General features: G+C 40.3%; 1 protein-coding gene across 1 annotated transcript; it reads left to right on the forward strand.

Annotated features, from left to right (window-relative positions):
- Window positions 1–2,631: 2,631 nt before the first annotated feature.
- On the forward strand, window positions 2,632–20,268 carry dlec1 (DLEC1 cilia and flagella associated protein). The gene is made up of 38 exons (XM_084747796.1): window positions 2,632–2,715; window positions 2,839–2,973; window positions 3,108–3,264; window positions 3,881–3,994; window positions 4,087–4,271; window positions 4,533–4,759; window positions 7,190–7,274; window positions 7,376–7,463; window positions 7,765–7,938; window positions 8,040–8,176; window positions 8,272–8,364; window positions 8,607–8,697; window positions 8,820–8,982; window positions 10,029–10,221; window positions 10,339–10,415; window positions 10,610–10,772; window positions 10,887–10,983; window positions 11,136–11,266; window positions 11,358–11,507; window positions 12,298–12,428; window positions 12,874–13,024; window positions 13,266–13,382; window positions 13,538–13,659; window positions 13,958–14,143; window positions 14,235–14,296; window positions 14,385–14,536; window positions 14,658–14,773; window positions 14,888–14,958; window positions 16,428–16,648; window positions 16,803–16,961; window positions 17,733–17,855; window positions 17,962–18,056; window positions 18,210–18,297; window positions 18,422–18,619; window positions 18,874–19,035; window positions 19,286–19,436; window positions 19,837–19,954; window positions 20,037–20,268. Exons 1-38 carry the CDS (start codon window positions 2,632–2,634, stop codon window positions 20,161–20,163), a joined length of 5,094 nt encoding a protein of 1,697 aa, XP_084603922.1. The 3' UTR covers window positions 20,164–20,268.
- Window positions 20,269–24,729: the final 4,461 nt, after the last annotated feature.

The following is a 24,729-nucleotide window of genomic DNA, read 5'->3' on the forward strand; positions in this document are numbered from 1 at the left end:
TAAGGCCACTATTCTAGTGCTTTAAAAACATGCCAACACAGAGTAACAAAGTGCTCACATTGGGCCATGTGGCTTGGGGGTAATTGACCCTTCCTAACTCCCACCACTTTTCACTCAATGCTCCAGTGACAGTTGAGCAAACTTACCTCAGTCAACTTTCTCCTCTCCTGTTATGCTATGTGCTAAGCTTGTCTATGTTGAAAGGAAATGTGATTTTAAAGATAGTTAGAAGACATTGCTGGGGGACCTGCAAAAGTGACGTATATTCACATCTTAAGTTGGCTAATGGCAGCAAAATACTAGCTAACTACTTAGTTAATCTACAAAGTTAACTAGTTAGCTAGAGTTTTGATCCTATATATCCTATATATTGCTTTTACATTTACATTTTTACAATTTTACATTTGCTTTATTTTTATTAGAGAACAGAACTAAAAGGGGCAGGACTTAGGAAGGGGCAGTTGTGACTTTCTTGTAAATTGTTGTGTTATTTTTCACTCAGTTTTGACTCCAGTCAACAGTTAAAACTTTCTGAAATAATAAGTGTCTCTGTGGTTAACAACAGAGATCACCAATATGTGGGCTAATTAACCTACAAATAAAATAATTATCTGCTCATAAACAATGTAAACACCCATAAACCTAGAAATGTACCAGGTCATTTTTATAGATCGTCAAAGGGCCAGATTTAGGTCATTAAAGGTCTGGATTCAGCCCATGGGCCACCAATTGAATAGGTGTGACTTACAGTCTTTATGTAATCAAGGCTTACAGACAGCAGCCAAAGGCACCGATCCTTAGTGGACATTTCAGCTCAGAATTTGGCTGAGTGTTGATTCAAACAGAAATATGTGCTGAAGAAACAAAAATGAGCAGGTGTTGGTTGTCATGCATGCCTTGCTTATCTCTTATGAACACAAAAATCCTCTTTCTGGCCACTGGCACGATGTCAGAGGTCTTGGAATTTTTTTGTTGTTGTCAGTGTCACTAATATGGCAGCAGAATACTTTGAAGCACTAGTAGGTAAACAGTGTTTGTGCATTGAACACAAGCTCCTGTTCATTGTTAGAATGTAATATATGAGAGCTCAGACAGATCCCTCTTTGTGCCTGTCTATTATCAGTGTCTGCCAGCTTGTTCTGTCCTATGAACTCTCGCGTTGGGGCAAGTCTTTTGAAAAAAAAAAAACAGAAAAAAACAGCTCTGTCTGGCAAACCACGAGGAGCTACAAAGTGAGCTCAACAATCGCCTCTTTGAGAATCCCACTCAAGCACTGCATGAGCTGATCAGCACAGTCAGGGATTTTGTTTTGGGTGTCTAGATTTGGGAATGTATTTCAAATGACATAGTTCAGGAACCAGACTTTTTGCATAGGTGCTACAAGACTTTGCATGACACCATTTGCTGAAACCATCCCTACATGAGCCTTTCTAGTATCTGTTTGTACTTCTGCACTGGAAGGTCAGCCAGCTGCTCTTTCTAGGTAGCTTCATGTAAAAGAAATCACAGAGACAACACAAACAGTGCCACACCTCATCTGATGGCACAGTATGCGGGTGTGATTGTTTAATAAATGTGTTCTCATGATGTCTGGATCACATGGTTCTGTGTCTCAGGTAAGTGTCAGAAAATGCTGCAGAAAATCAGGAAATCCTTTTAAATGAGAATATGCAAATGTAGTAAAATCAAACTGTATTGCAGCATGTGTTTGCCCGTTTAAATTTGAAATTTCTGGTTATAATTTTAAGATTTAAAAAAGTTGAAATAAAAAAAAAATATATCTTATTAGCCGTCACAACGTCACAAAATGCACGTGCAAATGTTTGGCTTGACAATATCTTTAAAAAGACAGTTTCAGCTTAATACCATGTTTTTTGTGGTATTTCATGTGTCTTTTTTATGATCCAGTGGAATAGGCAATTATTTTCACCAGTTAAAAGTTGACATAACTGCCTCTGCAATATAACTGCTTAAGCAACAAGTAACCAAGTTGCTTTGAGTTTGACCATTCTGTTCAAATCAATTTCTCACAAGTCTTCCAATTGTATGAAAATCCAATACTTGTTATTCTATTTTGCAGGAACTGCCAGAGTATACTCTCACAGGAAAAATGTTGTTTGTTAAAGGCTGCTAAATAAAAAAGAAATATTGCAAAAAAAGATGACAATATTAGTTAAGATAGTTTTTCAAAAGATTAATGTCACAGAGTCAGAAATGAACAAAACTAAAGGCTGTGTAATGATGAAAATGTGTTTGTTTGTTTATTTGATTGTTATGGGGAGAAGATGTTTTTCCTGTTATTTCCCTCCTCGTGCCAGAGCGGATGTGTGCGTGTTGATGTCGCTATGGCAACCGCCTGTACACAAATATGGCGGACGACAGCGAGCAGAGAAGGACTTTAACAAAATTAAATTTTAAACGCAGCTTTAGCTAAATTATGTGTTGTCTTTGGAAGGTCAGTGACTCGTGAAACTCGTCTCGCTAACAATACGTTATGTTTTTGACGGTGAATTTACGTCTAATAAACGTTGAATTCTAACTAATTCTAAGGCTAACTCGTTAGCATAGCTGTTCAGATCAAACAAGTAACGTTAGCTAACTACATGAGTGGCACAGTACTTCTGTAACACTATGCAGGAGGAACCAGAGACGAGAGACTCGTCGCGGTTTGACCCGTCTGTGACGAGTCACAAACCCGCATCAGGAGAGTCACAGGTAATGAACACCTGCTGGTTAATATGGCACTAAACACATGAGTTATTTTAATTATCTAAATTCTCGCCAAACATCAGGTAAAATAACTGTACAATTTAAGACCTTCTCTTTATTGTACATTAGGAGATTTCTCATGTGTTAGCGAGCAATTTCAAGGACTTTTATACTAAAGACATCATTGGGAAAGACACTTTCTCCAAGAAGACAAAGACTGGACGAAGCAGCTACCATGACAAAAGTGCTGAAGAGCTGCACCAGGTAATTACCTAAGTCAGAAGCTCTCAGTGTTTTAGTTACAATAATAGAAAAATACTGTGTTACTGACAATGCAAATCTGTATCATATAAATCTGTTATATTCCTCTCTGAGTTTTTTTTCCCTCAATCACACAGGCTCATTCTGAATACAGTCAGTGTATAAAAGAGACTGACTTGTTAGAGAGTCATATAATTCAGGCCAGAGCTCGGGCTGCAGCCACAGAAAGCCGTGCCTACGAGAGAATGACAGAGAAGATGGGAGATGGATATGATCATCAGGATCTCCTTACAGGTGAGATGGATTCTAGAGATAAAATGGTATGAAAAGTTCAGGTTCAGTTATAGTGATGAAATTATTATGGTTATCAGTATTTTCAAAGTATTGTTAAAATGTGATGAAAATGTTCAGAAAGCACTGATACATCATTCATCATCATCATTTCAAGTTTTATATTGAAAACCACAAATAAAATTAGCAGCACTACATACTTTTTGTTTGCATAAACATTAAAATATTGACACTGTCGTGACCTTATGTAAACATATGAAAGACATGTTGCATAGGACAGCGCAGTAACATTATCCTAATAATAATATAATAAACATAATCCTGTTGGAACAGTTTCACAAGAAATTTGACGATGAACAGAATATGGTGGTTGGGTGACGTGCATGGAGTCTGTGGACAGCAACAGAAAAACATGCAGTGTTTTTACAACAGTAGGTAACACTGAGGGCTTCAGTTTACATTATTGACAAGCTATTAGCAAGTTAGACGAACAAAACATTACATTTTCCCCACATCATGCAAAGTTACATTTGTTATAAAATAGTGGGTGGTAGACACGTAGATGACTAGGATGTTCTAATTTTCTCTCTTTGATTTTATCTCTTTTGTCTATTTTCAGTCAAATCACCCTTTTCCTGGTGTGTAGACAACTGTCTTCTCAAAATGAAGGACCTGATTTCCCACCAGGACTACATAACTACACAAAAACCACGGGTGGAAGCACCAGCAGCAAGTACATGATCCTCTTTGGGATTCATTCACCTTACATAATGAATGACCGATGTGTTTTGGCTCAGTATTTAACTTATCCTTTTCTTATCATAGTAAAATACGATCCTGCCAAACCCACCATCGCCTATACCATGCACGTGTCCAGGGAACCTCAGGATGATCGTTACACTCTAATTCCAAGCCCAGAAAAGATGGTACGAGAAATGAATGAGTCAGATCTCAGTCTGACCTTCGAATCCAGCTCAGATACCTCACAGTGGAAGAAAACTCCCAAGGAGGTGAGGAGTCAGAGGCCTAAACTCTTTCAATTAGACAGAGCTAATAAGAGTTATGATCAACTGAAACACACACTAATTAGAAAAAAATGAAAAAAAAGGAAACAACAGGGATAAAACAGAACATAAAAAGAACATTATTAAAAGACATTCTTCTGTGTTTTGAAAGCCTGGTGTCCTCTTGGGACAGGGGAGACTTGATTACATCTTTGTATTGTAAATAGTCAATTAAAAAAAACATTAAAATCTGCCAATATGTTTCAGAAGCCAAACCAGACCAAACCCAGACCAAAGTGGAAGGATGAGCCGAGTGCAAAGGATCGGGAGGAGGGATGGGAAAAACTTAAGAAGATGAAAGATCGACACAGCTTCCTACGCAACCCTCACTTCCTTCCTCCAAATGCACAGCGAGGTGGCTCGTCTCTCATCTGGCCCAGAGGGGGTGAAGTGGGGAAGATGGAGCCCGTGAGGACAGGGATGGTGGAGCAAAGGTACCCGGAGTCTGTTGGGTACAAGTACCATTTCACAGTGAATGTTTTGTCATAGGGAAGCGAATATAGAGTGGCAGGATATAGACGTGGTGGATTACGTGAAAGTCTTGTATAGGCTGTTGTTGATGAAACACAAAAGGTTTAGGTCAGACTATCCCTCTTCAATATTAAATGCAAACATGAGCACCCTTTACTTCAGAGCAAAAAGCAGGGCACCTTTGTGCAAAAGCTGACAGCAGACATGTGTAACTTGATACTCCTAACATTATGTAATTTACTGTAGAGTACAATACATCTGCCAGACTGTGTGCCTTGTGATTCTATTACACGTATTTCAGTTAAAGATAAAGATATGTGAGTTATATCATCTGTGAAGTTATTACAAACAAAGAATTGAAAGCCTGAAAAATGGTTATGGTCACTACATATTGTGAGTAGAAATGTTTTGTGCCAAGCTTGCAGTTTCTCATTACATGTCCCTCATCACAGTATAAACACTGTAGATATTGTGAGGTCGTAGCAACGTTGTATCCATCTACAAAAATAGTTAGTATTCCCATATGATTAATTGTTTTGACATTAGATTGTCCCGATACATTAATCATACTTAATCAATCAGGCGTGGGTCACATAATATTTGCATACAGATCAATTCTTGGCAAATGTTTCACATGCACGTCGACAAAAACACAAGCAGGCGAAGTCATACTGTATGTGAAACAAGATACAGCTTGCATGACTGACTCATGTTGCCTGTGTATACAAACACACAGTGGGAGGCTATACAATATGGTTTACTATTTGGCTGCCGTTTTGTCAGCATACTCTACCACGTGTGTGTGGTAAGTGTGGTAACTCTGCAACTGTAATTGGTCTTACTGTAAGCTGAATACTTTGTGCAATACAAGAAATAAGATTGCATTATCTGTACATGTGTATGAATATGTTTTGAATAAGGTTTCAGGTTTGTGTTTTTACAGTGGCCCTGAGACCACAATGCACTGCAGCTTATGAAAACAAATGCAAATAGACAAAACACAAACAAATTAAGAAACATCTTAATCAGTTTGGCAACACACAAGCAGCAGAGTGAGAAACCACAACCAAATTCAGACTAAAAAGCGATGCACACGGCTGGGATGCGCTTGTCGTTGCCATAGTTTCTGATTCATGGTTGAAGTCAGTTGCAGGTGGTGTTGCAAAATTTTGGTGGGCAACAAGTGTGACTCAGCTGTGTCCAGGTGTGCATCATTTATTCGTGTCCCCTGGACAGTTCACATGGTCATCTGTGCTTCTTGCAGTCAATTAGTAGGTCAGTTGATCTGTCCCCAAAACTACTAACAACTAACATTTATTTTCATCATCACTTGATCTGTTGATTATTTTTTTAAATTAACTGATTAGTTGTTTGTCTGTAATTTATCAGAAAGAAATGGTGGAAAATGTCAGTCATTCTTTCTCAAAGTCCAAGATGATGTCCTCAAATGTTGACAGTTTTGTCCAGAAAATATTTATTTAATTGATTTATTTATTTAAGAAGCTATAATCAGACAATTTTGACTTAAAAAAAACAATCAACACACAACTGATCAAAATAGATTACTATCAAAGTAGTTGGTGATTAATTTAATAATTGATTAATAATCAATTAATCACTGCAGCTCTGATGTCTTTAAATGTCTTCTTTTGTCAGTCAAAAAGATATTCAGTTTAATATGACGATAACAAACAAAGAGAAGCAGTCAATCACCATATTTGGCAGGTTGAAAACAGCAGTTTCTGCCAATTTGCACAAAAAATTACTTTAATTACTCTTAGTTTTTTTAACCACTTGCCCAACATGGCATTTAATTTGCCATGGGCAAGCGGAAGTTTTAATGAATTCACCTAACTTGGTCAAACTTTGTAGAACAACACACACAGATACACGTATGCACAGCCACAACTTTCTATCTGTTAGGCTGAAATTTCCCGGGGAGGTGTTTGTGTGCGTGTGTGAATGCACGTACGTGTGGGTGCATGCACTTGCGTGGTCGCTGTTCTTGTGAATTTGCGCTAAATGCTGTGAATGTGCTGTCAAATTGGTGAAGATGTTTTCTTGTGGTCTGTCCTCAGGGCCACTGTATGTTTGTGTATCGAAGTCTCTGTGCATGAGTCTATTTACATTTATGCTTCATTAAATTAATAAACACACACTGTGGATGACAGTGCAATGCAGCTGAGGCTCTGTTTCAGCCACAGGGCAAAAGACAGTTTCTTCTTTGGCAGGTGAAGAAACTCAGAGATGTTTGCTTTGTGGTTTTGTAGACGCAGAATTTAAAACTGGCAGCATTAGCCTGTTACCCAGCTCACCACTTCCTGTGAAACTATCCTTACTGAGAAAAGACAGAACACTCAGGTGTTATGTTTGTGTTTCTTTGTTCCTGAAAGCACAAGTGATGATCCTGTCCCAGTCTTCTTAGCAAAGCCTTCAGTGGTGATTTTCACTGACTACATTGTGGGACAAGTTCATGAGGTATGTTTTGGACATTTCAGTGACTTTTACTGAGCAGTTATAAAGTCAAGTTTGTCAATGACATGATGTGCAGTAACATGTTCTGTCCTGTCCTGTTCTAGACTACACTGGAGCTGAAAAACTTGACTTCTGCAAGCCGTCATGTGCGAGTCATCCCTCCCACTACTCCTTACTTCTCTCTTGGCCTGGGTGAGCTCTTCCCTTTATTCTGATTGGCTCACACAGCCTCCTTATACCCCTCCCTGTTGGTAGTGACGAAATCATTAAGTATGCCAAGTGTCAGTGTATCAAGTTTTGACAAATAAAGTCATAGACCTCTGGAATGCACTTGGTGGCATTCCTGTGTTGCAATCCTGTATATGAAGTGTGAACGCCAGCACCACCTTCTGTATTAAAAAAAGTACAAGAAGTTAAATTTCACACCAATGAATACAGATAATTCTGCTAGTACAATGTAAAAAGGGACTGATTTTCAGATATGTTGTGGCAGGGAGATTCCCTGGTGAGGGTGGTGTCGTTGCACCGGGGATGAGCTGCAAGTACACGGTGCGCTTCACTCCAGACTCCTTGGAGGAGTATGAGGACTTCCTGGTGGTGGAGACTCTGGCTGAACACCTGCTTGTCGTGCCCATTGTAGCCAGACGACCCCCTCCTGTACTCACATGTGAGTCTAATTACAATCTACCAACCTCATGCTGTTGTTGCTCATCAATTTTCTTCATTTGGTCATGCAAATACATCGTTTCACCTCTAATTATTGTGCAGTACCAAGAGTTCTGGACTGCGGTTATTGTCTGATTGGAGGAGTCAAGTTTGTTGAGTTCCTGTGCCAAAATGTCGGTCCCAGTGCTGGAACATTTTGCATCATCCCTAAGAACCAGTGGCCAGCTTCAAACCTCAGGGTAAAACTATATCTCACACATAAGATTAATAAAATTGTAAGGAAAAGTTTCCTTCGTGAGTCTGTCAGGTCCTTTGTTTTTCTTTCTTCATGTAGTTTGTGGCGAGAACTTACTTTTGTGAGCAGCCGCCCTTTGCAATGAGCCCGTCTCTTTTTGCGCTGCAACCAGGAGAGGCGACAGTGGTGGAGGTGAGTCTGTTGTGGAGGTCAGTTTAAATTAAATGAGTAGTTTGGATTTTTTGAAGTGGGGTTGTATTGTGTACTTATCCATAGTGAGTGTATTGCCTACAGTAGATGGCAGTCAGCACACACCCAGTTTGCAGAAGCAACAAGTGTACACAGGTTTTCCTTCTATGCAGATGACTGTGTGTGTAGAAAATCAATCCTAAGAATTCTCTCTGTGTTTAAAGTGTGTGTGTGTTTGTTTGCAGGTGGTTTTCTTTCCCACCACTGCTGAGAAGAGCTGTCAGGTTTTCACTGTTGTGTGCGACAACTGCCAGGTGAAAGACATTTCCATTGAAGGTGAATCTTTTCTTTTGATCAAAACACTTTCTGTGAGCTTGGATAATACTAAGTGATGCTTTAATGTACTTATTTGGGTGTTGACCCCCCTCTGTCTCCGGTATAATGCGTGTGTTTCCCAGGTGAGGGCCAGCTGATTGCACTCGAGCTTGTGTCTGTATCTGGGGAGAAGGAGCCTGCTGTGGTGGGAGAGGCACACGACCTCACTGCTGAGCACTTTGTCCGTTTCAGTCCATGTAACCCTCACTCTGTGCAACAGAAGAAACTCATCATTAGAAACAACGTGTAAGCCTCACTCCGTCATGTATCATCACTACCTGTGTTAATTTTAGAGCAGATTTTGATTTAGTTTTAGACTAAATAGCATAAGATTTTAACAGTTAAATTGTAACGCATTATTTAAACATTTCTCTGCGAATGTCATTACAAGTTGGTTGCATTTTTATAGGTGATTGTCACTCCACACGGTTTACAAAGGTTGTTGTTTTCTTTGACATCAAATGTGAAATGTATCCATATGTCTATTTTTGTCTTTCTCCCAAGCACTGACATTTCTGTGCAGTTTACAAGATATGCAGCTAGCGCCTGCTAGTTGACTTCACAGGTAGATCAGTACTATGCAGTTGTGTGCATCTAACCTCCCTGCCACACAAAGAGATTGCATGTCTTTCCAATTCATCCCTCCCCAACATTTTTGTCTTGTTTTTATTTGCTGACAAAAGGGTCAGTAGCTGGGGAACTCCCGTAGAGTTGGTAGAACATGTGCCCCGTGTACTGAGGCTGTCAGTCCTCCGCAGCGCTGACAGTTTGATTCCTGCCTGTGGCTCTTTGTTGTCATCCCCTCTCTCTTCCCTGGTTTTCTTGTCTACTCTTCAGCTGTCCCTATCTCATAAAAGCAAAAAGCCCCAAAAATAATTTACAGAAAGTGTCACTAGATTTCCACATATGTCACTATAAATTAGTTTTTATTTAGTTATCGTCTCATTTTTGTCACTGAAAACATGTATTGACAAAAAGTATGATGAGAATTATTAGCAACAAAATTAACACTGATCAGTAAGAAACATAAAATGGAAAATAATCATCACACAGTAACATAACGATTAGGGAGATCAGCCTTAAACTGGAGCACTGGGATTCAAGCCCCAGTGTGGGCAGCATTCACATAGCTGAAGTGTCAGAAACTAAATACTGATTAACTCCAAGACCCAGGGCTGCTGCTCTGTCACTGACCTCATGCTGCACACAAGTAGAGCGACATTTTCCCTTCAGGGATCATTAAATATCACATTACATCACTCTGTCATTCTCTCTCTTTTTTGGGGCTGAAGTCATTTGGAGCTGCCGTTCCACTGGCAGATCATGAAGCCCAACCTGCACCCTCTGCTTCCAGGGGAAACCCCAGAGCCCTCTCATATCCAGTTCCACCTGGCCACAGATGATGGTTTCCAAGTCAGTCCCCAGGCAGGGGCTCTGGCCCCCTGCCAGGAAGAAGAGTTCACGTTCACCTTTGGTCCTAAAGAGGTACAGAGGACAGAAAGAAAGCTGTATTTTTATGTTTAAAGGCTACATTTCAAAGCCAGTTATGTGGCAGAATTAAATATTTTGATGTTGATGTCCTGTTCAAAATGCTCTTTTAAGTTGAAGGATTACCACAGTGTCTGTCGCTTATTCCTGAGGGACGTCCCCCAGCTGCCACCAGATCCCACTGACAACAGGTTAATCTTCTGTGTCTTTGCATGTGCAGTGTTAGAAGTTTTTACTGTAAATATTAATATGTAAAAATACCATCACATACAAAGAACGCTGACATCACGCATCAAGTTTACTAAACAGAAGCTCATTTGGTGTATGTTTCATCTGACAAAGTGTTGGCATGTGTGTGTGTGTGTGTGTGTGTGTGTAAATCTAGTGTCCTTCAGCCTGTGAGCACAGGCTCCACGGTGAGGGATGTCATCGTCATGGAGATAGAGCTCAAGGGGTCAGGGGAGCCGTACCAGGTGCTACTGGAGCCCTATGCTGTTGTGATCCCTGGAGAGGTTTTTATTTGCACAACAACCCGTGGACATTTCAAGGTCATTCACGACACTTTTTCCCTCATGTCAACCATCATTTACAGAATTTATATCAAATCATTGTGTGACCTAATGTTTATGGTGTTTCTATGTTTTTTTTCCTGTGTGTGTCAGATGTGGAACCACAGCAAAACCTACATCTTTTTCCAGTGGGAGAGAATGAACAGCAACAGCCACATAATGGAAGTGCAGCCCTCTGCTGGTAGAATAGGTGTGTCACACAGTGCAGCGTTGGAAATGAAAAATGTCTTCCTGAAACTAGATTCACTTGAATTTGTACATTATAAATTGTGATCATCATTTCTTACAGCTGATTCATTGGCTCATTATTGATTGATTTGTTCTTTGTGGGTTTGGGTCCAGAGGAGAATGAGTGTTTTGATTTCGAGCTGATTGTAACTGGATTGAAACCAGAGAAGGTTGTGACCAGTCTGGTTTGCCACATAGAGAACCACCATGAGCCTGTCACTTTGGCTGTAGAAGTCTCTTTTAAGGTAAGAAATTGGTTAAAATCTTTACAAATACCTGAATATTCCACATTTTAGTTTTCAGACCTCTTTATACTCATCTTGTGATTTTGGATAGGGTCCCACAGTGACCCTCAGCACGCCCAGTGTGGACTTTGGACTCATGAAGTCTGGGCAGCAGACACAGACCACGCTGCTCCTCACCAACATCACCCAGCTGGAGGCCTCCTGGACACTGAGGGAGAGGCAGGATCACCAAGACACACAGGTACCGTGCAGTGAATCAATGCACTAACACATCTTTGGTTAGAAATATCAGGGAATATTGATCAATAACTAATACATATAAGACTAAAGTTAACAAACATCTTGTATCACAAAAAATAATAGATGAGAAAATACAAAATTATTCTGTTGTTCGGGTGAAACAAATGGGAGAGGGAATCAGGCCTAGAGATATCTGAGGATGACTGGAATGATATTTGGGAAAGTCAGACTATGACCAACAACTCAAAATCCTGGCAAGAATTCTACTGGAGGGACATAATGCAATATTTTCTGACTAAATGAAGTTTATACTGCAGGGTTCTCAGAGGCTGGATGGATGTTGGAGGCAAGGCGGTAAATCAATGGCAGACCATCTTCATATATTTTGAGACTACTCTTTAATCCATTCATACTGGCAAGAGATGGCCCAAGAAATAAGGAAGATTTTGGAGTAGAGGTTGATTGCTCTTTTGTCACATTATTTCTGGGTAAACACACTCTTGTCCAGGATGAATGTCTTTATAAAGTTATTTTGGTTGCAAACAAGAAAGTGAAGTGGCTGCAGGCAAGCCAGTTTTTAAATACGACTGGATTGCAATTGTCATTGACATAAAGTATATTGAGAAATTTACCTTTTCCTTATGACAACAATTTGAATAATATATACAATCCTGGAAAGATGGACTATAGACTTTTTTGAATCTGAAAACACCAATAAAAATAAAGAAATTGCATGAAAGATGTGACTTGTGTTTCCATGTTTTACATCATTATGAATCTGTGTTCTTTAGATCTTAGTGGAGCCATGCAGAGGTGTGCTGCCCTCCTTGGCGTCTTGCAGCGTGGATGTGCTATTTATGCCACGTCTCTGCCAGCGATACGAAACAGAGCTGGAGCTGACAGTGGAGGATGGAACAGGATGGTAAGGATGCATAAACATTCACCGTTACTTAAAGGGCAAATCCATATGCGTTCTTTTCTTGGTTTTTCAAATGGAAACTCTCAGTGGTGAAACTCTCTCTGTGATGTAGGATAGAGCACTGATGCCCTCATCTCCCTCAACCTAGTAGGTTTATATTGATCAACATCATCATGCAGAAACCTAGGTCAGATCACATGGGAAAATGTTTTTAGAACAGCATGAGGAAAAAGCCTTTTAATGCTAAAACATTAATGCTATGGCCAAAATTTGACTGTTCAGATTTGAATACATAAGGAACACAGAAAGATATAAAAATGAAAAAAAAAAATCATGATTCCAAATATTGTATTTGAAGACATCTGAAGCTTTGGGGCAGCATTAATGACGTTGTTCAGTTGTGGCGTCCTGCTGATAACAAGTGACACTCGCTGTGTGTTTGTTGCAGTCACCTGTCGGTGCGAGCAGATGTTCAGTCTCCGCAGGTGTGTCTGCTAAACTGTGAGCTGCTCCTCTCTGAACTCTACATCGGGGTTCCTGCCAAGTCAACCGTCACTCTCTTCAACCAGACGCTGCTGCCTTCACACTTCAGCTGGATGGTACCCTGGCTGCTTTTAACACTTTATCAACACTTAGGGTACTGTAAGAAGAACTGATGCATTGATGTTACATAAGAAACAAAGGCCCAGTCTGTATGCAGGTTTGCTGTTCATAATCTGTTTAATATGTATGATTGTTTGTGTACATATTATGATTAGAGAGTCCTTCTTAGTTTTTTCCCCTATAGATAAAAAGCTAAACTTGTACTTGGTAATGTGAGTTTTATATTTTCCCCACCAGGCTCAGCTCCAGGGTAAACACACTGACCTGTGTGCAGCCAGTTTTGAGCCCTCCTCTGGTACTCTGGGGCCCAACAGCAGCATGGAGATCACAGTCAAATTTATTTCTCACACAGATGTAAGTAGCAGCCTCACAAAATTTGACAGTTAGCACATGAGTATGAGAGTGAAGGAGGCAAATTATACTATTAGCTAAAAGATGCACATATTCTATCAGGAAAAAAAGTTTTTTTTTGATACTTTCCTTTTAATGTTGTTTGTCTTTTTGTCCAGTTGGAGCTGACTGAGGTGGCTGCTCTCTGTGAGGTCCAGGGGATGAACTCTCCTCTAGTTCTGAGCATCGTGGCTTCCAAAACCAAGACGCTCAGCGTGTCCTATTCGCTGCCCAGTGTCAGGTAGTAACCTTGGCTTAAAATCTACTATCTGACCACGAGGGTTGCATCTAATGATTATTTTTATTATTTATTCAGTCTATAAAATGTCCAGCAAATAAAATCCAAAGACTCTTCATTTTCTATCATCAATGACAAGGAAAAGCAGCAAATTCCTTAAATTAAGAAGCTGGAACCAACATATGGTAGACTTTAAAAATGACTGTATCAATTGATTATCAGAATAGCTGGCAGCTAATTTTCTGTCGATGAGCTAATCAATTAATTGGCTTCAAATATGGCCCCTGTTCTTTGCTTTTAGCTCTGCTCCAGATGATGAGAGCCCCTCGACACTGTTACTTGACTTTGGAGATGATGTCACTTTGAAGAGAGCCATTACAAAGCAGTTATTGATAACCAATCAAACAGCTATCCCTGCCCCTTTCACCATTGAGGCGGAGTATTTCACCTGCCATACCTCAAAGCTGAATGTCCAGTCAGAGAAAAGGTAAGAGAGCCAGCTCGCTGGCCTGAATAATGGATCAAAGAATGACTTTACTGTACTGCAGATGTGACACGGGCTGCATTTTAAATCACAGATACATCAAGAAGCCGCTTCACTCTGTTCAAGCCAAGAAAGTTGAAGAAAAGGCGCATGAGGGTGAGTGTGCACACTTTTTAAAGGAAGCGCACCGAGTACACACACACACACTACAGACTGTGACTGTGTTTTTGTAATCTCTTGGCAGAGTTTGTGAGCAGCCTCTTGGCTCATGGAAAAGGTGCAGCTTTCTTTGTTTTGCCAGACAGTGGGACACTGGGACCTTTTGAGACTCAGACTGTGGATGTCACCGCCTACGCTGACATGTGGGGGGAATACAGAGATCACCTCATATGCAAAGTACAACGTTATACACTGAGATACAACGGATATGTCAGGATTAGAAATAAACAGCATCATTTTTATACATGTATTCTCATCATGTTGTTGTAGACTGATAAAAAATCTCTATCTCGTGCAGGTGGGGGACCTTGAGGCCACATTCATTCCCATGCAGATGACAGTAAAAGGCTGCCCACTCTACTTCCAAATGACAGGCCCACGTCCAGATGGCCAGAACCAGGGACCGATCATACAGTCTGTTCCACTGTCCATTTCTCCTGTTCAGTTCGCCATCATTAGTGCATGGCATCATATACCACAGAAGTTTATTAGTGGATAGCCCTGTGAGATTTCTGTTTGCATCATTAGGTTTGGCACTCATGTATCTGGAGGCGACACAGTGTCTCGTTCTCTTCGCATCAACAATCCCACCATGTTTGGTAAGTATAATCATGAAAAACAGATTCAATAAATGGAAATGGTAAGAAATAGAATAGAAAAAAGGCTTCGCTGTCTACGTGCAAAGGGCACAAGTTTGTCTTTGCTTGCGTGTGCAAACACAACATTAAAACACAAGATATCACATCCAGACAGGACACCTTGAAACACATTTACATAAAAACAGACTAGAGGTTACATTAAAAGGAGAACCAGGGAGTTGATGGTGAGGACTGAAACAGGATAAGCAGGCGGTAGCAGGCTGCCTTCAAAAAGTGTCTGTCTGTACTGATTAGCAAATTTCATGGCAAGGCACAGTTTTCACACAGTTGCAAGCTACAGGACGCTGACGGTGTCGCACCTGCTGGATCACAGAAGGCTGTTTCTGTAGTTGTTTTGACTCCTGATTTATTAGAGTTAACAAGAGCTTCCACCTGTTAAAGTCATCTAAAAAGTGTGTGCAGTGATGCTTCGTAGAGCGATTTATAAGGTCTTTAGTGCCCACAGCTGCAAAACAAAATGAATGACATGTGATATTCATTTGTTTTCTGAGATAAGGGTTGTCATTTTGACATATGGTTTCCTTTCACATGTATTGCTTATTTAATTGTTCCTTTTTTGGGTGCATCTGATTTTTATTAATTAATTGATCAGTTGTATTTTAATTTGGTTGCAAGGCTGATTGCTGAGCTAATGACCTCTTAGAATATGTCTTAGTTTGTGTGTTATTCTTAGTTTAATTTAATTTAATTTAATTTATTTTATTGTATTTTATTTTATTTAACAGAGATAATGCACAATACAAATTCATATTGTAAAAGCTCATTTTCATCTGTAGTCTGTGGACAAAATTAAGGCAGTTTACTTCAATAGAAAGTCATTGAAGTGAAAGTGAATAATGGTTAATGATTCAATATTTTCAATTGCAACCATTCAGAGCTCACTGTGAACAATTTTGGGAATCCAAGATTCAAGATGAAGAAAAGTAAACGGTCTCAACAAAAGATTATAGATTGGCAAAAATTTTGTTTAGTTTATTTCAAAACCTAAAAGTTTTATTTTGATTAAAAACTCAAACTCCATCAGAAAGGTTAGAAAAAGTTTCATCAGTGCAGAAATTACCAATCAAACGCTCAGTGCCAGCACTGGTTGTATTCAGTGTCTTTTTGCTCAAGGCCTGCAGACCTGGTTGTCCTTCAGCTGTGTTTTCAAACTAACTTTAAAATGTTTAAAAGTACAGAATTCTCTGATCCTCCACATCGTGACTGCCTGAACTGAAAAACAGTTTTGCCCAGATGTTGTGGATTGAAGTTTTAATATAACACTCCCCTCTGAAAGAAGCTCTTGTTAACTTTGAGCCAGTGACCTCTCTGAATCATTGCTTTTTCCTGTATGTTTATGGGCGACCCAATTAATTTGCCCTATGGGGGTGAATAAAGTTATCTAATCTAAATCTTTTATCTGCTGCCAGATATTCGCCTGGACTGGGAAACATATAACGTAGATCCAAATGACCGTAAACTGGTGGATGTTGTGGTGGCATTTGGAGACGCCTTTCCAGTTAAAGATGCCGATGGCAACGAGGTGTTGAGTGGAGCAATGAGGATTCCTGATGGGAACATTCGAACAGTCTGGGAAAGAAATGAGACCCCAAGCTCTGAGGGAACGAGCGCCTCCTTCCAAAGCAGGACTGTGAGTTTAACACACACACGCAGATACATAAACTTATACGACTTTTATGATGTTGCCTCTGGGAAATTGTTACAGCTTCGGTGCCAGTAAGTGAATGTAAAAAATCCACATTTTATTCTTTTATTGGCTCAAAACTTAAATATATCGATTTCAGGATGGGGAAGGAGAGGAATATATATCCGAGGATGACTGTGAGGAAGAGGAAACCCATCTTTATCCGTCTCCTGAAAAGAAAAAACTTGTCTCTGTCCACATCAGACCTCATGTGGGGAACCCCTCGGATTACCCATACTGCATCACACCTCAGCAAATAGTATGTTGATGTATTTCAGCCACATACATCCATTTTACCACCTAAAGGGTAACTGGTATTTTTCAACTTGGGCCCTATTTTCCCGTGTTTTTGTGTCTAAGTGACAAAGGGGAACAACAATTTCTGAAACTGCTCCATAAAACTAACCAAAGACGTATTTGCTTGTCTTTCCACTGCTCCAACAATGATCAGTTCTTGTTTGGCTGGAATGAATCCTTAATTCACAGAGCTGGATGTAAAAATATCAGGAGAGGCAAAAGCAAGTGAGCAGAGTTGGTGATTGTTGGAGCAGTGGAAAGACAACATAAGATGGTTTTGGTGAGCTTTATTTGGTTTCTGTCATTTGAATCAACTGTGTTTTAAAAGGATAAAACTGATTCTTAGTAAAGAAAGTGAGTCTGGTTAGTTTGGCGAGACTGATAAATCGTCTGTTTCTGGTTAAAGAAAAAGGGTTTTCTGTTTAAATAAAGGTCTCCCTCTGTGGTGATACTTTCCATAATGTTGTCAGACGCTAAGAATAACAATCTGAGCCTGTCAGTGGCAAAAACAAGTGGTTTTACAGGTCGTTCTCATAAGGAATGTATTCCAGCCCATTTTGTGGCTGACAGCTGCAGAGGTCACTCTTAATATGGGACAAAATTGTTATCTCCATTCATCACTTACACACAAAAACATGGGAAAATAGGATCCAGGTTGAAAAACACCTAAGCTGCCCACTGCTTCCAGCCATGTGAATAATAATGTATGTTTTTTTCTGGTGTTTATACGAAGGTGATTCCCGCAAAGGGCAGCAGCACAATCCACCTATCTTTCACTCCTTTGACTCTTTCTGGGACAGTTTGTGAGTCCAGCTGTGTGGGCTTGGCTCTGGGCTTCATGAGTCTAGACTCAGAGGTAACATGCTCATCAAAAACACTGAATTTCAGATCCTTAAAAAAAGCAAACAGTAGACTCTGTTGTACCTTAAATCCCCTTATTATTGTGCTTTGTGTGTTTACAGATGGCTGCGTGTGTCCCGGGTAAGGTTGGGAGAGCACAGGGTTTGGATTTGGAGCCTGTCAGGATGGATCTACGAGCAGTCGTTAAGCCTGCAGTGTAAGCAATTACAATCATACTATTTATGTCCCCAAAACCCTCAGTGCATCCAATTCAATTTATGTTTCCTGAATTAAAATTAGCTGAGGTCAGGCAAAGGGAGCTCAGAGGTGGTCTGATTAAGTTGCATATCTTCCTCTCGGCTCCCTGCAGGCTGTTAGTGCAGATGGAGGAAGACGAAGGGGTGCTGGAGTTTCGTGCCTCGGCCGGTGATTTACTGAGGGAAGACTCAGAGAAGGAGGTCAGTCTGAGAAATCTACAACACTAATCAACTGTGACGTACCGAAGTGCACACATGAGGTATTGATCCCAAGCGTACACGGTATTTCTGACCAGTTGTGGTTTCTGGTTGTTTTGCTCCGTAGCTGGTGGTGCGTGACTTCGACGTCACGCAGACCTTTTGTCTGAAAAACAACTCAGAAATGCTGCTACACTTCAGACTGGTGACTCCGCCTCCATTTGTAGTGCTCAAGCCGCAGCCTCGAGCCCGGACCAGCAACTCCAGCAACCCGTCTACTGGTGACAGTCAGCCGCTGGTGCTGCGGCCACAACACAGCAAGCAGGTGAGACTAGAAGAAGTGGTCACGTAGCAGAAAGAGTTTGATTAGAGCTGCACAATCAACCAAATATTATATCCAGCAGCATATCCAGTTCATATAAGACCTATAAATCTTCTCCAGATGTAAGAAAACATGTTTGTTTCATACAGACTCCAACAAATGTCATGATATTAATATTTTCTTTCTATGAAACTGAATATTGTGATGCAATAAGTGATCCGTTGTCTTGTTATTGCACTCTTTACTGTGAATACCAGGTGAAGGTGGCCTTCCACTGCTCCCTGTCCCTTCTGGACCACGCAGACCAGGTGGATGAGGAGGTCTCTCCTGGGGTGACGCTGATCCACAGTACAAGTGGGCAGAGGAAGCTGAGGTTCCAGCAAAACCTCGGGATTCACTACAGCAACAGCAGCCTGCAGGTCAGAAACTATAGTGAATCTTTGAAATAACTGTGTAGCGAGTGAGAAAGTGTGATTTAAATTGTTTTTTCTCAGGCGTTTATGACTTTAGAACAGGTGAAAACAAAGTTTTTTTCAGGAAGGAACTAGGAAATTAAGGAGAGAAAATTTAGAAGGCGTCTCTAGTATAAAAGGAGAAAGAAGAAAATTCAATAACACTATTTGATGATTTGTAAGTAACTGAAAAATATTTGACCTCCGCTCTCTGCAGACAGTCCCGCTCCGTGCCTATCTGGATCTTGCTACGATGGGTCTGTCCACTGACAGCATCAACTTTGGGTTCTGCTATGTGGGACAGACGCAGACAATAGAAGTCCACCTGTACAGCCACGGAGCCCACACACACTGGAAATCACGTATAGGTACTGAACTGTGTTCTTTATGTTTTTGTCATTCTCCTCAGTGCTTCTACGTCGGCTCTGAGGTTTGTTTATGTCTTTAATTTAGGCACAACTTGGCTATACTAGCTGGAATTATCCTTTTTACACATTCAGCCAATTATTCTATATGTTTGGCCTCTCATCTCATTATTTTCTGTAGCAGCAGGAAGGTGTCTGACTCTTATTATAACCAGTCTGGAGCTTCTCCAAAGTCAGTTAAATATAATGAGAGTTTAACCTGCAGTAAAAATTATACTGCCAAGAATTAAGTGTTTGATGGCACATCAAAAAAATGATACCTATAGTGTCAATTATGATTCATATCTCACATAATTGACCTATATATCAATGTGTTTCACTGTATGTGCGTGTGTCTGTGTAGAATCAGATGGAGGAGACTCTGATGTGTTCAGAGTGACTCCAGATTTCGGGCTTCTCAGGCCCAAGGAGCTTCATGTCAGCAGCTGCAGCCAGTGTCTTCAGATCAGCTTCACTCCCAGGTAACAGACCACCGTAACAAAGTCTACTCAGGGATTATGATAGAGGTAAAGAAAATATTAACATTTTACTTGCGTGTTGCAGTGAGGACAGAGAGTTCAGGGCTGCTGTGGTGATCCGGTCTCCTCTGGTGAAGACCCACCTCACTCTGCAGCTCCAGGGGACAGGATCCTTTGATGAGGTTTACAGGTCTAACATGATGTCCTCATAGCATCACAGTCACACGTTCTCCTCCTGCTATTTATCCTGTTCTTCTTAGATTAGCTTATTTATGGACATTTTTGTTATAATATAAATAAATATAAAGAACAACTTGTAGGTTTTCATCATTTTGTAACATGTAACAGTACCAAAGTCCATTTAATGATCAGTAAATGATAAATTTGTTACAGGATTACTATCAAGCTAACTCACTATATTTACATATTAATTAAGGACTTATGTACTTAATTATTAATGTGAGTTGATATGACATGTGTGTTTCAAGTCACTTAATTACCTGCTATTTAATATGTATATTAGAGGTATTTACATCTAAGGACATGGGACCAAAAGTAATTGTTTTTCAAGTCGCATGCAAGTCTCAAAGTCTCTGCAGGTAAGTCCCAAGTCAAGTCCTGAGTCAAGACAGACAAGTCCTGTGTAAAGTCCCAAGTCAGGACAAACAAGATCCAAGTTAAGTTCTAAGTCAAGACAGATAAGTTCCAAGTCAAGTTCCAAGTCAAGTTTCAAGTCAAATCCCAAGTCAAGACAGGCACGTCACAAGTCCTAAATTTTGAGTTTCGAGTTATAATGCATTCAAGCAATGTTGTTGTATCACCATTGATCAATTGGTTTGGTCCCATTACGTGTTGACTAGTCACACAAGAGTCCACACCTCTGACAAAAGCATTAGCCAGTAGAATTGCAAACATCAGAACAGTCTTTGTAATCACAGTAACAAGTGTTTGCTTCTAGTCTTCTCCCACAGTCAAGTAAATGTAAGACATCAGCAGCTCTCGTTCCAGTCCCGATGCACATGGACACCATGCAAGAAGCCTCAGAGACAGTTTTCAGAACAGGAAACTACTGGAGACAATACTAGGACAACCTGTTTGATCATTGATTCTGGATGTGTTCTTGTAGTGGGTTTATATCAAAAGAAGCTTTTATTCCTCTAACAGCTGAACAGCAGTTCTGTAGCTGTTGGCGAAACCTTTCTGCCTCTGTGTTTGTGCTTGTTGAGCCTTTATAACCTGACAGGCAGTCGAGGGGATGACACACAGCAGTGGCTCCCCTCTTGGGATTCACCACTGGGAATCTCAGCTTTGCCAACAGGAAATCCACCATTTACTGTAAAGTTTGATCTGTAAAAAGAAATCACTTCCCCGGTATTTTTAGGTTTTAACCTGACTGCCAAAGGCCTCAGTGATTTCCAGCAGGTCGATATCAACCACAGTTCACCCTGGGAGGAAATGGATTTTTCTAGAAGACCTTTTTAGCAAAAGAAAAAGACCGCCAAAAGGATAAACAGTGGTAGTGCTTTTACACACACACTCATCTTACAACCTTGTTCCAGTGCTGCAGGGAGGGCAAAGGCTGGTTCATAACACACATAACATGAAGGGGAGCAAAAGCTTTGACTGTAGACCCACAAGCAGTCAGCACAGGTGCTGCTGCATTCCTCAGTCGGCTGCAGTTCACTATGACAGAATCTATGTGTGTGAACTGCTGAAAGAAATTCATTCATGTGTGAATTCCAGCATTACTACTGAAGAAATACCTGCAACTTCCACATTCACGTTAAAGCTGGGATAGGCAGATTATTTTTGGCATCATTGGGCAAAAGTTAAATAACCTTTACATGTAATGTAGTTCAAATGACCTGAGAAAAAAATAGACCTCTGCTCCTCCTCTTGGCTCTGTTTTCAGGATTTAGAAAATCTAGCCAATGACAGGAAACTTTGGCCAATCACAGGTCAGTAAGATAGTTGATTGTTTTATTGAGACTCAATAATGAACCATCTTTGAGCCACTAATCCAAAGCCTCGGCTATATATTACCATACCAAAAACACATTCCTGCAGAGCCATGGTCCTGGCTGTGTTGTGTGGCAGGTGCACTGCACACACACGGACTGCTGCACTGTTTTTTTCTGTTTATGTGAAGTGCGTCCCCTAAATGAATTTTAAAGCAAATAAAACAAAAACAACTAGATTAATCCCTTGAAATGATGTATTTTAGGCAGTAACAATATTCAGAATAAAAGCTGTTTAAACTTTGACTTTTAACAGGATGCAGTGACTCATAGTTTGTATTTTAAACACGTAACACCATCACTCAATAAACCTGAGTGTCTGTAATTGGTCAACCTGAGAATGAGCATCAGCAATCAACTATCTCCAGAATCACTTACCACACCTTAAATTATGAATGAAATAATTATTCCATATTCCTCCATTCTTCAAACTACTTTCGATTAACTTGAAACTCTTGAAACTGCAAAAATAACCCTTTTCTTTAAATTTATGCAGCAATATGCTCCAAAAACAAAACATAATGTTTATGCACAGATTTATTTAACTAGTGGCTGTGTTGGTAGCATGATGTTGACATGATGAATTGGTCTTGAGGTACTTTGTTCTTAGTAACAGGTTGATAGGCAGCCTGACAAACAGACAGACGTCATGTCATAATAATATCGCCCAAGTCATATCCTTAATGGTCTAAATACCCACTTACACAACATGAAAAAGCAGTTTGATTGCATTTCATACACTGACTGCAAATGCATCCTCCTTTTCTCCAGAGACCCCGAATCTCTCTGAAACACACTCTAAAATGATGCTGCAAAAACCACAAGAAACAATCAAACACTTACACACACACACACACACACACAGGCACACACAGCCTGTTATTGTTGCTAACAGCTGCCTGTGGTGTTCATCTACAGCACAGTTCAGCGGTACACACGACTACAAGCGTCGCAAATCCACAGAGAGATGCAAATATCCAATTGATATTCATTGCACCGAAGCAGTCTTACACAGAGCAAGGGCATGTCTGATCACAATAAAACAAGAGCTGTGTGGAACTAATCTGAAAAGAGCCGTGCTGGAGCCAAGGTCAGCGTGGAGCATTTGTTATTCTGATACGCCAAAAAACGCGAGACAGGACTGCTCGGGGGTTACATTTCTGTGCCCATTATGAATAATTTTGATAAACAGGTAGACTCTTGTCTCGAGCGATGGTTCAGCAGTCTGACAAGAGAACAACATACTGCTGAGATGTGTTCAATCATTCCCTGAGTTACTATCCACTGCCGTGTCTGCATGGTCTGTCTCACTGTCCCCGTCTATTAGTCTGGAGCTCCTGCTGACACGCTCGCTGATTGAACACAACATGTTCTCAGTCGTGTCCGAATGTTTATTGAGGTTTCAGAAGCAGTGTCCTTGTGTGAAGAATCTGACTCCAGTTTTAAGTCGCTCTCAGTGTTTCAACACTGTTCCAAGAAGAGTTTACAGGAAGACAGAAATAGACATGCAGGTACAAACGAGGACAACAAAGCTGAACAAAGACAGGTAAAAATAGACATAGAACTAACTACCATGTGCATACAAGTAGGTGGAAGCAAGCAAAACTTTATTTATATGGCACATTGCATTCCAGGGGGACGAACAGTGTGAGCCATAAAAATTGCAGCCACAAGAATTATGTGGATGAAGTAAACACAATTAAAACAGACACATAAATAATACATGAGTTAAAAGGCACAAAGAAAATTAGAATGAAACAAAATAATTGAAGATCAGCAACTGACTAGTAAAAATAATAAGACATAATTAAAAAAAACACAGGAGAATGAATTATAATACAATAAAATAAAATAATAATTAAGACCAGCCAACCAGGCTGCGTCAGGCCGATAAGATGATACTCTAATTTTGCGCACGTGACACAAGTAGTGTGGAGGTTTTTTGAAGTGTCAAAAACAGATAGCAAAAATGCTGTTTGCAGTGATTTCTTAGTGTCAGTCCTGCAAAGAGGAGCCAAATCACATTCCTTCAACACTATAAACTTAATTATCCATCTTAAGAGCTGTCATCCTGATCATTATGACACATTTGTAGAGAACAAAGAGACACAGACATCGATGGAAAACAAAAAAACCTTGCAGCTTTAATTTTTTTTTATTTTGCACAGTGAATTTGTACATTTGGAAAAGAATTGTTTTATGACTGTGTCTGCCAGAGGGCCTTTGTGATAATAGTTGGAATCATAATGTTAATTCCACTACAGGAGAAACTTGATGTTCTCTGCAATTATGTGGAAAAAATATGTGCATGTATCACATCGGCAGTCGGCCAAAATGAGTTGGAAAATAGCAGATATCAGCAAAAAAAAAAAAAAACGTTATCGTGCATCTGTAGTTAATAGCGATGATTTTGTGAGGAATGAGTCATTAGTGGACTAGTCAGGCATTTACCTGCCTAAACTGAGCCAACAGGAGCTTCTGCTTGTTGATAGTCAACAGACACAGTAACTACAGACCCCACTGGGATAAAGACGGAGCAGTCAGAGACACTGTGGCTGCACTAATGAGGAGCTCTTATCACCGTGTGAAGCACCGATGATCACTGCATCCTGAGGAAGTGCTGCCACTCCGGCCATCAGAAACATCAGGTTCCTACACATACACATACTGTAGATGAATTCAACACGCTGGTTAACCGTGTTGAAACAAACTGACAGCTGTGAGGAATGACTCATCAGGTGACAGTCAACATCTGCTGTT

Source organism: Lutjanus erythropterus, chromosome 21, assembly GCF_056507025.1.
Source record: "Lutjanus erythropterus isolate fLutEry1 chromosome 21, fLutEry1.hap2, whole genome shotgun sequence".
In the NCBI taxonomy this organism is placed as follows: Eukaryota; Metazoa; Chordata; class Actinopteri; order Lutjaniformes; family Lutjanidae; genus Lutjanus; species Lutjanus erythropterus.

Bases quoted from the DNA above. Each gene is read 5' to 3' on its own strand.
- dlec1 (XM_084747796.1), top strand. From the start codon at position 2,632: ATGCAGGAGGAACCAGAGACGAGAGACTCGTCGCGGTTTGACCCGTCT. The intron at 13,660-13,957 runs GTAGTAACCTTG...CTTTGCTTTTAG, and splicing joins TATTCGCTGCCCAGTGTCAG to CTCTGCTCCAGATGATGAGA. The intron at 14,537-14,657 runs GTACAACGTTAT...TATCTCGTGCAG, and splicing joins GAGATCACCTCATATGCAAA to GTGGGGGACCTTGAGGCCAC.